Source organism: Pteropus vampyrus, unplaced genomic scaffold, assembly GCF_000151845.1.
Source record: "Pteropus vampyrus isolate Shadow unplaced genomic scaffold, Pvam_2.0 Scaffold1000003359, whole genome shotgun sequence".
NCBI classification, from domain to species: Eukaryota; Metazoa; Chordata; class Mammalia; order Chiroptera; family Pteropodidae; genus Pteropus; species Pteropus vampyrus.
The window spans coordinates 1,714-15,876 of record NW_011917761.1 but is presented as its reverse complement, the minus strand read 5'-3'; the positions used below and the strand labels follow the sequence as shown (position 1 = coordinate 15,876).

The following is a 14,163-nucleotide window of genomic DNA, read 5'->3' as shown; positions in this document are numbered from 1 at the left end:
AGCTTTCCAGGACACATCTTCTCCAAAGAGCAAATCCGACCTTTTCCCGTATTTGTCGACTAAACGGCATCGGCATGGTTGGCTGTATTATTCTGGCTCGGGCACCCTTCGTTTGCAATTGAAGGACGTAGGGAACGTCTTTACTCCCCCTAAAATGACGATCCCAGAGCTTCGTGCCCTTCGCTGTTCTAAAATCACGTGGCTAAGACGTACTGAGTATACGGTCTGCGTCAGGCAGTCCGCCGAGTCCTTTGGTACGTCGTGTCGTGCCATTCGCGACAGAACCCTGATCTGGTGGGTTCGTATCCTCAGGCCCGTGATCAGATGAGAGAGAAAACTGCTCCTCCGAGAGATCACCGCTAAGGGTGTCTGCGTAACACGAGCCCTGTGATGACTCGGGGGAGAGGTTCCCCTGGAATCTCGTGATCGCGAACACCGGTGGTTCTCTTGAGAAAAACGAACGGCTGGTTTGGACCCAGCGGTGTCTGTAGGTCATGCGAGCGAGTGGCCCCGTAGAACTTTTGGCTTCGGAGGCGAGAGCGTCGGGGTCGAATCGGTGGTAGAACGCGGGGAGTGCACAACCTAGTTCAAGTGATTCGAGTAGAGGTTAAAGGCTTCGTCCAGCCGATGCGTGCCCCCCCCACCCCCCTTAAGACCGGGTAACTCTTCTCTGGGGCGAAGCAGACTGGAGTTTGTATAGGGAAAGGAGAAGACAGGCCCACGACCGTGGTATGCCCCCAGGCTGCAGTTTCTGTAACTGCCGCTAATGTGAGGTTGGAATGGCTGGGAGTTGGTTCCTCTCATTCATGCCTCTTGCTCTCACCGCTGGTGCAAATCTCATTCCAGCAGCCCCCAGAACAGTCCTTGGAGGGCTGTTTCTGTGTGCCTCATTCAGGTTTTGAGGGTTGGAGGAGGTAACCCAAACGGTACAGGAGAGGAGAGAAGCGAAGCGAAGCGAAGCGAAAAAGAAACCTTTTTAAAGGGACAAGGATTGAAGCAAGGAAACCTGGGGTCTGTTTTGATTATTTTACACTGTCTCCTCTTAGAGAAGATGAACTCCCGGACAAAGTGAACTGCGTTCGTCGCCAGCCGGTTCTTTTCGGAGAGGAATGAACAGGGATGTGCAAGCAAGGTCCAGGAAATTGAGCCAAGAAGTCCCCGGCGGCGGGTTGAAGGGGCAGTCTGTTCTTCGGTCTTCCGTCCTACATCATAGCTTGGATCACCTGTTTGGACAGGCCAGTGGCACAGTTCTCGGTTAGACATGACCCGAAGCCCTGGATGAGGAGTATCCTTGTTATGGGTATGAAACGATAACAGGGAAAGGCGACACGGAGTTAGCGAACTAACTTCGCTTCCATCTAGCTGCATTTTGTTTTCGAATGCCCGCGTCTCCGTCTCTTCATTTTCTCCAATCCTCATTTTAAAATTAATGAAATCCCCTAACACGAATTCTCATCAATCCGTTTTACGCGAGGAAGACACAGAGACAGATGCATAGGTCTTCCGTATACGAACGGATATCGAATCTCGCGAATAATTTTTAAAAGTTGTTTTTAAGGAAAAAGGACGTAGTTTTCACCTCTCAGCTCCGCAACACTTAAAAAATTAGCGGCACTCTCAGGATGCAATGACGCAGGCCCTGGCCCGTGTTCCCGTCTAAAGGACCGTGGCAACATGTGTCAACCTGTAAGGAATCCCTGCAAGCAAACTCTCTAAAATGTGGGCGTAGACTTCTTCAAATAGTTTGTCCTAGCGTTCATTACTTTTCATATTTCGAAAACAGGGTGGGAGTGGCGGAAGGTGCACGTGCGGGAGTTTAGGGAAAGTCGAATTTCAGGGAAATATACGCATTACCCACTGTCAGCCCTCAAAACGTCAGAATCCCATACTGGAGACTGCGGTGTCACAAGGGTGTAAAAATGAAACGGGATTGCAAGACATGTTGAAAGTGGCTGGGTCGAGGATGATCACTCTCTCTTTCTGTTGTCTTTTCTCTGTTTTCCCAAATGACAACGATCAGAAGAGTTTCCTTGCATAGCCTGAGGTAAAAATAATGGAGTGACTCTATGACAGATCTTCTCAGGGGGTTTCCTAAACTCCCAGCCCCACGGGACAGGAGCCCAGGGAGCAGCCGGCCCTCGCCTTGGGGACAGACAACAAGGCGAAGATGCCGGAGGACAAAACGAGTGGATTTCATACATCGAAAATACAATGCTAAGCAAAAACAAACAAACAAATAAATAAATTGAAAATAAAAAGAAGTAAATGAAAACAATAAAAACCGGAAGAAGAAAAACTATAGCTCCTGTCCTCAAGAAGGTAACGCTATGCCTTTTCCCTTTGGCACAGGAGTCAGACGTTATTCCCGCTGGCTCTCTCAGTTACGAACTACAGTATTTCTCACTCTCTGAGACGACTCGTACTTTTAGGGACAGAGATGAGTCAAAAACTTCAGGTGTTTTGAAATGATTTTAGCAGGGCTGCTCCATGCTGAAAATTTGACTTCAATAAAAGATGTCAAAGTCACAGCGCAATGTGAATCTCATAGTGTTTATAGTAGAAGTTTATGGGTGAGAAAACCTGCTGAAGAGATTTATCACAAAGCCTTTTTTGTTTTCTTTTTTTTTAAAAATCTTTTATAAGATTCTTTTGGATGCAAACTGATGACATTTGCCGGGGAGCAAGATGGCAGGCGAATGCTCGCCATCACCAATCATTATTAATGGTCGTCCTTGGGTGATGGGACGGTGGTTTCCATTCCATTATGGTAGCGGTCTTCCCGATTTTCTCCAGGGAGCTTGAGTGACTAGGGTCACCGAAGAATAGATTGATAAAAGGGAAACCAGGTTTTCGGTTAGGAAGCCACTGAAGGGAGGAGCAGCTGGGCCTCAGGACAGGCCTGGCTCAGGCAGGCCCAGAAGGAAATGTGGCCAATTGTCCCGGAGAAGGTCGCGCCGCTTTTTTTTGTTGTTTTTTTCTTCTTCTTCTTTTTTTTTTTTTTCTAAGCAGGAAGGGCGGGGATCGGGTCCGTTCGTGGCTCCACAGTGCCATCTGATGGTCCGAGAAACTCGGTGACGGGGCAACGGGAAGAAAATCCCTCTCGTTGGCTGGTTTTCGGGGGGTGGGGGGCGGGGGGAACACACCGATAGTGCAGGCGGACGCCACGCGCATGACTGTGACAGTCACCAGAAGCGGGGACCGACCCGAGAGACCCCTGCGAACGGGCACCGGCACCGGCACCCGCAGCTTCCTGAGTTCCGCCCTCGAAACCATAGCAACAGCGCTGGAAGTTCTTCCACGGAGAACAAAGGCGACTGTTGGGCCAGGGATGGGATGGGCTCGGATTGGTGGGTGGTTCTGGCCTGCGCGCTGCCACCCTGTGAGGTCCGTGCCAGCCTCCGAGCCGAGCCCGCAGGCGCTGGAAGTTTCCTCCTGGAACCTGTTGCAAACTGTCACTCGAGAGACTGGACTTGCCAGGTCCAGGGCGGATGCCCACGGACATGGCTGGGCATCGGGGTGTAATAGCCTGCTGAAATGTGAAAGGGTTAAAGAATAATTAAAACCTGAAACTGGACAAAGGAAGTCTATACCTTAGGCCTAGTTTCTGGAACCCCTAACCACATTCTGTTAATCGTGAAACTTGGAACAATGAGCTCATACGCTAACTGCCAATTTTAGCCTGTGTAACCCTGCTTGCTTGCGTGGCATGAAAAATAATCAATCGTATAGAAGCTGAAAATTACTGTTTGCCCATCGCCCATGGGAACACTGGCTATAGCCCATGGGAACATAGGCAATCACCCACAGGAACATAACGTTCTAACAACAAGCTTTCTGCTTCTGTACTCCCCGCTTGCACCCCTGACCAGTGGGTTGACAGGTAGTGAATAGGAGAAAGATGGACCTTTGTGTTTAAGACAGAATGAGGAAGGGGATTTGGGGCCTAAAAACCTTGTATCTTGGCATTTCGGGGCTGCTCCTTTGCAAGGACAGCCGCCGGCTAATAAACCGTCTCCTGGTTAAGAGCACTCAAGTTGGGTCTGGTTATTCTGGTCACAACATTTGGAGGCCCGAGCGAGATCTTCTCGTTGTGGGAAAATTGATCAGTGCACCGGGGCGTTGGACCATTTGCGGTTGGGGAGGCCTCTAGGGCACTTGCCCTAGCCCGCCGCCTGTGGTTTCTCGCTTTGCGGAGCACGATCCTGGGAGTGCTGAGGCAGTTTCTGGTAGGGGGCCCAGGGACCGTGCGGACGTCGGACGCGACAAGTGAGGTCGGCGGTCGGCGGTCGACTGAGACTGTGACGACAGTTTTCTCAGTCCTGTTCTGGTTTGTTAGTCTGTGTCTGTCTTGTTTTGTTTTGCTTCGTGTGCTTTATTGTGGAACTCTGGGACAATCACAGGGCAAACTAACTCCGTTACAGTGCATGCTTAACAACTTTAAAGATTTTCGTCGCAGGGCAAGGGCCTATGGTGCTTCAGTAACCCCTTTTGATTTGCAGCGCTTTTGTCAATTAGATTGGCCGACCTTCGGAGTAGGATGGCCCTCCGAGGGATCATTTAACGTGCAGGCTGCATTCTGGGTTCGAGGTGTGATTTATGGAAACCCTGGGCATCCTGACCAAATTCCTCATATTGATGTTTGGATTGATGTTGTTTCTGATGCCCCTAAATACTTACGGAATTGCAGTCGTGCGCCCGTTACTGTAATGGCAGCCATACCCCAGGGTTTTAAGAAGCCCCCACCGGTGTTGCAGGGACCTCCCTCGGAGGATGACTGGTATCCGCCACCCTACAATGGAAATGGGGGTAGACGTCCTCCTCCGGAGGGACCGGAACCTCCCGTAACCCGGTCTAGGGGTCGTAGGCCACCTTCCCCTGATTCAACCTCCCTGAAAAGAGCCAGTATCTGTTCAAGCCCCATTGAAGGTGATTCCAGGAGGCGGAGGTGAGCCTACTGTCATCTACTCGCCATTCGGTACTGGTGATTTATATAATTGGAAATTGCAAACGCCATCCTTTTCAGAGAAACCACAAGGACTAACCTCCCTTTTCGAGTCTATTTTCTTTACCCGTCAGCCCACTTGGGATGATTGCCAACAGCTCTTACAGGTCTTAGTCACTACTGAAGAAAAGGAAAGAATTTTGCGGGAGGTGGCTAGAGGAGTAACAGACCCAAATGGGCAGCCCCCAGCAGACTTAACCAGGTTACAGGCTGTGTTTCCGACTCGACGTCCCCAGTGGGATCCAAATACAGATCAAGGTAAGGAGGCTCTCCTAAGGTACCGCCAGTTTCTGCTACAGGGACTCCGGACTGCTGCACGTAGACCAATAAATCTGTCCACGGTAAGTGAAGTAATTCAGACTAAGGACGAGTCACCTGCAGCATTCTTGGAAAGACTATTAGCGTCTTACCGCTTATATACACCTATCGACCCGGAGGACCCCAACAATAGAAGAGCCATTAATTTGGCCTTTGTTAGCCAGTCGGCCCCTGACATTAGAAAGAAGTTACAGAGATTGGAAGGTTTTGAGGGAGAAAATTTATCCAAATTATTAGAAATAGCTCAGAAGGTCTTTAACAATAGGGACGGTGTGCAAAAGGTCATGTCTGTGGGACGACAAGGAAACCGACCTCCTTGGGAAAAAAAAACCCTAACCGTAGAGGGGGACCTAGCAACGAAGAAGGCCAAAATAGAAAACCTAGGCTAGGAAGAGACCAATGTGCTATTTGCAAAAAGAAAGGACATTGGAAGAACGAGTGCCCTGAAAAGGAGCAACCAGGAGGTGAGAAGAAAAAAGGCCCCTCATTCTTTTGGAAGATGAATAGGGGCGTCGGGGCTCTTATCTAATGAGCCCCCGAGAGCCCAAGGTAACTTTGCAAGTAGGGGGCAAACCTGTGAACTTTTTAGCTGATACTGGTGCAATGTACTCAGTTTTAACAGAAACTGCCGGTCTATTATCCAAAGAAAAGACTGTAATTCAAGGAGCCACTGGGAAAGGGAAGGCATACCCACGGACACAGGCAGAAATTACTGACTTGGGAAAGGGAACCATCACGCATTCGTTTTTAGTTATGCCTGAACGTCCCTTTCCTTTGCAAGGAAGAGATTTGCTCCAGAAATTAAAAGCCACTATTTAAGTGACCGGTGGCATATCTCTCAAAGAGACTAGATCCGGTGGCTGGAGGAAGGCCTAGTTGCCTGAGAGCACTAGCTGCTACTGCTCTATTGACCAAAGACGCTTTAAATTGACCTTGGGCCAAAATATTGAAATTGTGGCTCCACATGCAGTTGAAGCCATGCTGCGCAGCCCTCCTGAGAGATGGATTTCCAACGCCCGGATTACTCAGTACCAGGTACTGTTGCTTAACCCCCCACAGACCCAGTTTTTGAAAACCGCAGCCCTGAACCCTGCCACGCTGCTCCCGGATGATGACCCGCAGGCTCCATTGCATCACCGTGTTCAGCACCTTGAGCAGGTAACTGGACTACGGCCAGACTTGAAGGATGAGCCGTGGCCTAATCCGGATGCGGTATTATTTACCAATGGAAGCAGTTTTGTATCCGACGGAGTAAGGTATGCCGGGGCGGCCGTAGTAACAGTCAGGGATGTGATATGGGCACAGGCCCTAAGCCATGGGACATCGGCACAGAGGGCTGAACTTACAGCTCTAACACAAGCTTTACGGTGGGGAGAGGATAAAACTGTAAACATCTATACTGACGGTAGATATGCCTTTGCTACTGCCCACATACATGGAGCTTTATATAAGGAAAGAGGACTTTTAACATCAGGAGGCCAAGAAATTAAAAACAGGGAAGAGATCTTAGCCCTGTTAGAAGCCATTTGGCTACCAAAAAGAGTAGCCATAATTCATTGTCCTGGACACCAAAATGCAGAGACTGAGGTGGCACAAGGAAATTCCTTTGCAGATCAGATAGCAAAGGATGCTGCCAGAAAACCAGTGGGGCCCGGAGACATCTTGCCTTTGAAGCTTCCCCCAGCCTTTGAAGAAAGGCCTGAGTATACCCCGTTCGACTTGGAATTAAGTGAAAGACTGGGGGGAAAAAAAAAAAAGAAAGAAAGAAAGGAAAAAAAAGAGGGAAAACGAGAATGGAGAATGCTCCCTGCTAGAAGATCGCTCCTTCCTCAGGCTTTGGGAAAGACCTTAATAGACTTAACACACCAGTCCACCCATCTAGGAGGAACCAAGTTCATTGAACTATTGAAAAGGGATTATTATGTTCCAGGACTGAAAATTTAGCCAAGGACGTGGCTCATAGGTGTGCAGTATATGCACAAGTAGACTAAGGAAGGACCTCCACGGAACAAGGAGTGAGACTCAGGGGAAAGAGACCTGGAGAGCACTGGGAGCTTGATTTTACAGAAGTTACGCCTGGAACTTTTGGATTTAAGTACCTATTAGTTTTTATTGACACATACTCTGGATGGACTGAGGCCTATCCCACTAAGCACGAAACTGCACGAGTAGTAGCTAAGAAATTAGTATCAGAGATAGTTCTGAGATTTGGCCTGCCCTTATCATCGGGGTCTGACAATGGCCCGGCATTTATTGCCCAAACCAGCAGATTTTAGCTAAAGTACTAGGGATTAATTGGAAACTACGTTGTAGTTATAGGCCCCAAAGTTCGGGGCAGGTAGAAAGGATGAATCGGACATTAAAGGAAACCTTAACTCAATTTAAGTTAGAAACTGGGGAGAATTGGGTGAGCCTTCTTCCTTTGGCTCTTTTGCGAGCCCGTTGTACTCCATACATCTCAGGAATAACCCCTTGTGAAATAATGTTTGGGAGACCTCCGCCTTTACTCCCTAAAATTGGAATAGAAAAAGTTGTGATAAATAATAATATGAATCTCCTGAAGTCCTTACGGGCCTTACAACGAGTCCGGCAACAAACAGGAGGCTTCATTAAGGCTACCAGACCGGACCCGAAGGTACCAGAACCTCACCCACATAATCCTGGAGATTGGGTGTGGGTGAAGAAAATTCAACCTGCAAAGCTAGAACCCCGGTGAGACGGTCCGTTTCCAGTCATTCTAACCACACCAACAGCTGTCGAGGTTGCAGGGAAAAGACCTTGGATTCATCATACTCATATTAAGACAGCACAACCTCCCCCGGAGACAGAGAAATGGAAGGCAACACCCACAAGAGACCCTCTCAAGATAAGACTCTCTCGGGGTTAATTATAATTGGGTTCATTGTTATCAATGATGTAAAAGGGAACCCTCATCAACCTCAGCAGGCCAAATGGGAATTGATTAAATCAGAAACGGGTATTCCCATATTAGTGAACCAGACTATGTACCAGCCTACATTTCATATAGATTCGTGTGATGTATTAGGAAAGAAATTTAATTTTATAAGTGATGACTTGCCTAGAGGTCCAGGAGCTAGTTTTTCATCCGGCCCCTGGTTTGGTTGTGGCAGAGAAGACAAAGAAAGGGGCATCCAACAAGTACAGTTACATACGTGTCCCAGAGAAGACCAAAGCACTTGCCAGAAGCCAAACCAATATTACCGTGGCCATTGGGGTTGTGAGACCATAGCCCCTTGGAAGAACACTGACCCCTTTCTGACTCTTGTTCGACCTAGTCAGTCTTCCCGTACCATAACGGGAAAATGCAATCCTGTCATTCTCACTGTCAAAGAGTGGGATGATCTATCCTAGTTGACTGGAAAGACATGGGGTCTAAGGTTGTATGTTTCTGGAACTGATCCTGGAGTGTTCATAACAATACAGAAAAAGCCTGTCAGGATGCCACCGTTAGTTCTAGGTCCTGTTAGGCCGAATGACGGAGGGTTAAACGCCTTAACTCCTACACAGTCAGCAATTACTAGGAGCACTAATAATGCCAACAAAGGACATAGACCTAGACAGCCTTATAGACCCCCCCCACCCCCCCCCAGGGATACTCCTGAATCTGTCTTGACCATGCCGAATAATGTTCATAAGTTTGCTAATGACAGTAACTCAAATGCTACAAAGGATTGTTGGTTTTGTCTGAACCCTGCCCCACCTTATTACGTAGGACTTGGTGGCATTGCTAACCTTGGCACGGATCAAACTGCTGTTAGGAATGTAACATCTCCGAATGTTACTATTTGCCCTTGGGGAACCAAAACCCCATCTGTAACGTTGGGAGATTTACAAGGAAAGGGAACTTGTGTGTATACTAACACTTATAGAGTTGATAGATCTAGGTATAAGGAAAATTGTAAGTCATCTATTTTAGTAAGTAGCTCCTCTTCTACTTATTTAGCGGCCCCTAGTGGCACTTGGTTTGCTTGTAATACTGGTTTAACTCCCTGTATTAATCTTAACTATTGGAAAAATAATACTGGATTTTGTGTGCTGGTTCATGTTATACCTCAGGTGTATATGATGAGCGGACAAGAAGGAAGACAAGCAATGGATTTGTGGGGAGGATATAACTATCCTCGGCGTAAGCGAGCAGTTCCAGTGCCTGTGCCGCTCCCAGTTGGCCTAGGAGTGGCAGGATCAGCTGCAGTTGGGACTGCTGCTTTGGTTACAGGGAATCGGGGTATAGCCTGGCTCACAAAGCAGATTAATGACGATTTCAGCACTCTAGAGAAATCAATTAATCATCCTGAAACATCTCTTAATTCTTTAGCTGAAGTAGTACTGCAGAATAGAAGAGGTTTAGACCTCTTATTTCTTAAGCAAGGAGGTTTGTGTGTAGCACTAGGAGAAACTTGCTGTTTTTATGTTAATCATTCTGGAATTATTAGAGATAGTTTAGCATTAATTAGACAAAGAGTGAAAGACAGAAATGAGAAGTTAAAACAAGGAAGCGACTGGTATGAATCTTGGTTTCATGGAAACTCTTGGTTAACCACGTTATTGTCGGCTATAGCAGGGCCATTGATTATTCGGCTGTTATTACTGACCTTTGGGCCATGCTCGATCAAATGGGTTAAGAGTTTAATCCAATCCAATATAACTGGGGCAAAGATTTTAATTTTAGGAGCGTCAGCCCCGACCCATTGGCCAGAAATCCCGACTTCTGACTCGAAGATTGAGTCATTCTAAAGAAAACCAGTGGGGAATGTAATAGCCTGCTGAAATGTGAAAGGGTTAAAGAATAATTAAAACCTGAAACTGGACAAAGGAAGTCTATACCTTAGGCCTAGTTTCTGGAACCCCTAACCACATTCTGTTAATCGTGAAACTTGGAACAATGAGCTCATACGCTAACTGCCAATTTTAGCCTGTGTAACCCTGCTTGCTTGCGTGGCATGAAAAATAATCAATCGTATAGAAGCTGAAAATTACTGTTTGGCCATCGCCCATGGGAACACTGGCTATAGCCCATGGGAACATAGGCAATCACCCATAGGAACATAACGTTCTAACAACAAGCTTTCTGCTTCTGTACCCCCCGCTTGCACACCTGACCAGTGGGTTGACAGGTAGTGAATAGGAGAAAGATGGACCTTTGTGTTTAAGACAGAATGAGGAAGGGGATTTGGGGCCTAAAAACCTTGTATCTTGGCATTTCGGGGCTGCTCCTTTGCAAGGACAGCCGCCGGCTAATAAACTGTCTCCTGGTTAAGAGCACTCAAGTTGGGTCTGGTTATTCTGGTCACAACAGGGGAACCCTGGGCCGCTCCTCCTGTCCGTTTCTAGAATTCCCCTCTCTCCTCACCTCAAGCCCCTGCCCTGGTCGTCCAGCCCCGTCCCGCCGATGCCTGTAGTACAAAGCCATCTCCCTCCTGGGAGCCCTCGGTGTGGACTCCACAGCCTTCCTCCCCTTCCGCTGGACCACCGTCAACGATTTTACCCAGGGTTATGAACTCCCCGGCAAGCACAGCTCTCTTTGGCCCCCTAGCTGCTTCTCGGGCCCCCTTCCCCATCCTCTCTTGCTGTGCCCCAGTAAGGATCACATCCCTGCCTGTATCTGAGAACCCGAACGTTGGTGGCGAAACTTGAAACCGAATCGAATCGTTTATCTAAAATCCACGACCAGGAGAACACGCCTTCTCGCTTCCCTTCCCTCGTCATCCTACCGGCACCGCCGACTGTACTCACCAGCGACTTCCGTCCATTCTAATGACCTGTCTGAATAACTCGTGGAGAAGACAGACGCGATGAGGCGGGACTTCTCAGAGCTTCCCAAATCCAATCGACCTGTTTCTATCGTGGCATTCGCCGTTGCCCCTGGGCATGGCTGCAGCCAGCCCTCACCTGTGTTCAGGATGCCACGTGTTCGGGGACTCTACTCCTGAACTGTCGTTACGGACGAATGGAGAGGTAGCCCAAAGAGAATGCTAGCGAAGCCTACGCTTTCCAGAAGCTGAGATTGAAAATAATCAAGAGACAGGGTAGGAGAAGCAGAGGGCTGTGCTCTTCCAGGGCAGGTTGCTTAACTGTCCCTCCAACCCACCCCCACCCCCCCACCCCCCAAACGAGAGAGAAAACCACAGGAAGCAGGTACCGGAAATCCCTAGGGATCCCGAGGACTGCTGAATGGATGACAGCGTCATGGAGACTTAGGATGAGCCTCGCAGGAGAAGCTTTAAGTTGAGGAAGGAAGGCTGAGGGAATCCAGCAGCAGCGGGCTTGCAGGAAGACCCCCATCCTCCGTCTCACCCCACGCCCATTCTTACCTCTGTGACCCACGGAGTTCTGGGTTGGGCCACACGACATCTGCCATGTAAGAGGCCTCGAAAGGTGGCATTGGGGGGCGAGACCAGTCGACTTAAGTCAGAGCACAGGGATGTCCTGGCAGAGGGTGTAGGGGGTTTTGGCGAAGGGGGCATCAGAGTGAAGAGGAGTTCCGCCGGGGGGAGCGGACCGCAGTCCTGTGATGAGGACGGTAGATGCCAGGTACTCGGTTTGGGGCGATGGCAGGAGCTGGAGACGTGGGCATTTGGAAGGCCCTCGAGACTCGGACAAAATGGCTCCCGCAAAGGCGTTTCTTGGTTGAGGACGCTAGACGTCCAGGAAGCTGTGAGACGGTAGAAGAGGTTTGCGTTGTCCGAGTGCCGGGCGTGGACAGACTGGAAGCGTCTGTAAGCCGCCTCAGCCCCGACGATGAGGTTGGCCTTGAGGACCCGTATCTGGTGACGACGAGGCTGTGCTTTGGGTTCCGTCACGTGAGGAATGAGGGCCTGGGGCGCGGCGCAGGGCAGTAGCAAGGGGCTCCCTTGTGGTTCTGGCCCCGGCGGAGGGGAGATATCCATCGGGTCCTCAGATGACGACGAAAGGGATGCAGGGCCCCGGGTCCAGATGGCTTGTTGGATGTGCAGGGAGAGACGCGAGTCCGAGTCCGCAAAGATCTTACAGGAGGACCACAGGTACCAGGCCAGCATGATTTGACGGCGGGGTGTGCTCTGGGGCGAAGGAGCAGGCCCCAGCCCACAAGAGATTTCTGCCGGGCGAAGGAGCGGGCTCCAACCCACAAGAGATTTCTGCCGTTGTTACGTGTCCACCGCCCGTGCACCATCAGAACTCAAGGGCTTTGTCAGGGAATCCGTGTCTTTCCAAAGCTCCTTAACCCCCGTCTGGTGGTATGTGAGGGGGAGGACCAGGTGTGAGACAGCCAGAGACGGGGAGAGGGGATCAGGCAGAGCATGCCTGTGACAAGAGGCGAACCAAGACCTTCCTGCACATTGAGCCCTGTCGATCCCTGGGTAGAGGCACAAGTTTCCATTTGACAGACTCGGGCGGGGCCTCAGATCATTGCTGTCTCTCCTTGGTGGGTTGCGAGAACCAAGTGGGGCAATGGGTACGTACACGGATTCTAAGTCACGTAGCTGCACGTAAGGTACGCCTGTTACAGCCGGGCCGGGGAAGGCGAACGGGTGGCTCCCGAGTCTGTGTGAGGGTGGAGGAAGGGGACCTACGCCACACCTCTGTGGCTCACGGTATTCTAGGTGACCTCTGAGGAAGGATGGCCCTGGCCTCCCGGTTCCAGCTGCTGCTGCAGCTGACCGGCACCGCCCACGGGTGGGGACGGTGAAACTTGCATTTCTGACGCTCAGCTCTTGGTCAGGACCTGGCGCTCCCTGGCCGACTCGGTCTCACCTCACTCTGCTGACCCCCGTGAATCTGTGTGCCATCCTCCATCCCTCCCCTGGGCAGGACCGCCCACCCCGCAGCCTCGGCAGCAGCGTCATCTGCCCCCGGCCGGCTGAGGCCTCCCTCGTGAACCCCTGGCTCTGGTCAGCCACTTCGAGGAGTGCCGTCCCCTGGGGTCTCACCTATACCACAGCAGGAACCAAGTCAGCTGCCTAAAGTTCTATTCCTGCACTCCAGCCGTCCGTCTGCCCAAAGACACTGCTGGGTCATGGTGCAGTGTCCTCCTGTGCGTCCCGAGTGTGAATGGGGTGAAACCGTCTCTTACTTGGTGCTCCTCTTCACTTCTTGCCTCGCCTCCCTTGTCTGAGCTCTCTGACCACCTCTGCCCGCCACCGCCTCTGGGGGCCCTTTCCGCCGCGATGGGCCCAGACAGACACTCTTTGCTGTGGTTCGTCTTTCGTGTCGACCCAAGACTTTCCACACTCCATCCAGGTCAACGGGGCATACCGTGGAACGCGTGCCTCGCGGAGAACAGTAGAATATGTTGTGGCACGACCCCTCCCCTCAGAAACATCAAATGAGCGCAAGAGAACGGAATGGTCAAATGCGCCCGAGGCGACCGAGTGGTGGCCTGCGATGAGCCTACACAAGCGGGTATGGGATCAACTTGGATGTCAATCGTGGCCTTGACAAGACCAGTTTGCAGTGGAGTGACAGGGACAGACGCTCGGTGGAAGGGGGTCGAAGAGCAGATGGTCTCAGGATATGCCAGAGCGGTTTCGCTCGGAAGATGAACGGGTCCCCGCCCTTTGCGGGCGGGGTGGGGGGGGGGCGGCGGCGGGGGAAGCTCTACTGTGGAAGGAGTGATAAGTGATCGTGATCGGGGAGGGGAGCAAAGTCCCTGAGCAGGTGGAAGGCATGGGAGCCTTTGAGTTAGAAGTCCAATGCGCTGTCCGTGGCGCCACAGAGCCAGGTCGCGGGAGCCTGAGCACAGGCGAGGGCTGGCTGCGGTCAGGGGGCCACGGTAGGCCCAGGGACGGCAGAGGTTACGAGGGCAGAAAGAGGTCGATCGGGCTGGGGAAGCTCTGAGAAGTCCC

The 14,163-nt window shown here is 50.8% G+C and overlaps 1 protein-coding gene and 2 long non-coding RNA genes across 7 annotated transcripts; 2 read left to right on the top strand and 1 right to left on the bottom strand.

Annotated features, from left to right (window-relative positions):
* The first annotated feature begins 1,534 nt into the window (after nt 1-1,534).
* On the top strand, nt 1,535-2,909 carry LOC111735565. Its single transcript, XR_002778852.1, has 2 exons — nt 1,535-1,686; nt 2,021-2,909. It is a non-coding gene; the product is annotated as an uncharacterized LOC111735565 (long non-coding RNA).
* Nucleotides 2,910-4,093: 1,184 nt separating this feature from the next.
* On the top strand, nt 4,094-6,394 carry LOC111735564. Of its 2 annotated transcripts, XR_002778851.1 has the most exons (3): nt 4,094-4,266; nt 5,101-5,260; nt 6,380-6,394. It is a non-coding gene; the product is annotated as an uncharacterized LOC111735564 (long non-coding RNA). The 2 variants fall into 2 exon arrangements; XR_002778850.1 differs by lacking the exon at nt 6,380-6,394 and having other exon boundaries at nt 5,101-5,585.
* A 4,365-nt stretch (nt 6,395-10,759) lies between these two features.
* Nucleotides 10,760-13,827, bottom strand: LOC105311352. 4 transcript variants are annotated; one of them, XR_002778847.1, is made up of 3 exons: nt 11,653-13,827; nt 11,481-11,559; nt 10,760-11,179 (listed from the first exon to the last, which is right to left on the bottom strand). XR_002778847.1 is itself a non-coding variant. In XM_011387332.2 (2 exons), the coding sequence occupies exons 1-2, from the start codon at nt 12,355-12,357 to the stop codon at nt 11,536-11,538; spliced, it is 729 nt and encodes a 242-aa protein (XP_011385634.1). In that variant the 5' UTR covers nt 12,358-13,827; the 3' UTR covers nt 11,190-11,535. The 4 variants fall into 4 exon arrangements, 2 of the variants coding, with proteins under 2 accessions (XP_011385634.1, XP_011385632.1); XR_897665.2 differs by lacking the exon at nt 10,760-11,179 and adding an exon at nt 11,190-11,339; XM_011387332.2 differs by lacking the exon at nt 10,760-11,179 and having other exon boundaries at nt 11,190-11,559.
* Nucleotides 13,828-14,163: the final 336 nt, after the last annotated feature.

Coding starts and splice junctions, on each gene's coding strand:
- LOC105311352 (XM_011387330.2), bottom strand. CDS start 12,357: ATGCTGGCCTGGTACCTGTGGTCCTCCTGTAAGATCTTTGCGGACTCG. Junction 11,340..11,652: donor GAACTCCGTGGGTCACAGAG/GTAAGAATGGGC, acceptor TTTCAATCTCAG/CTTCTGGAAAGCGTAGGCTT.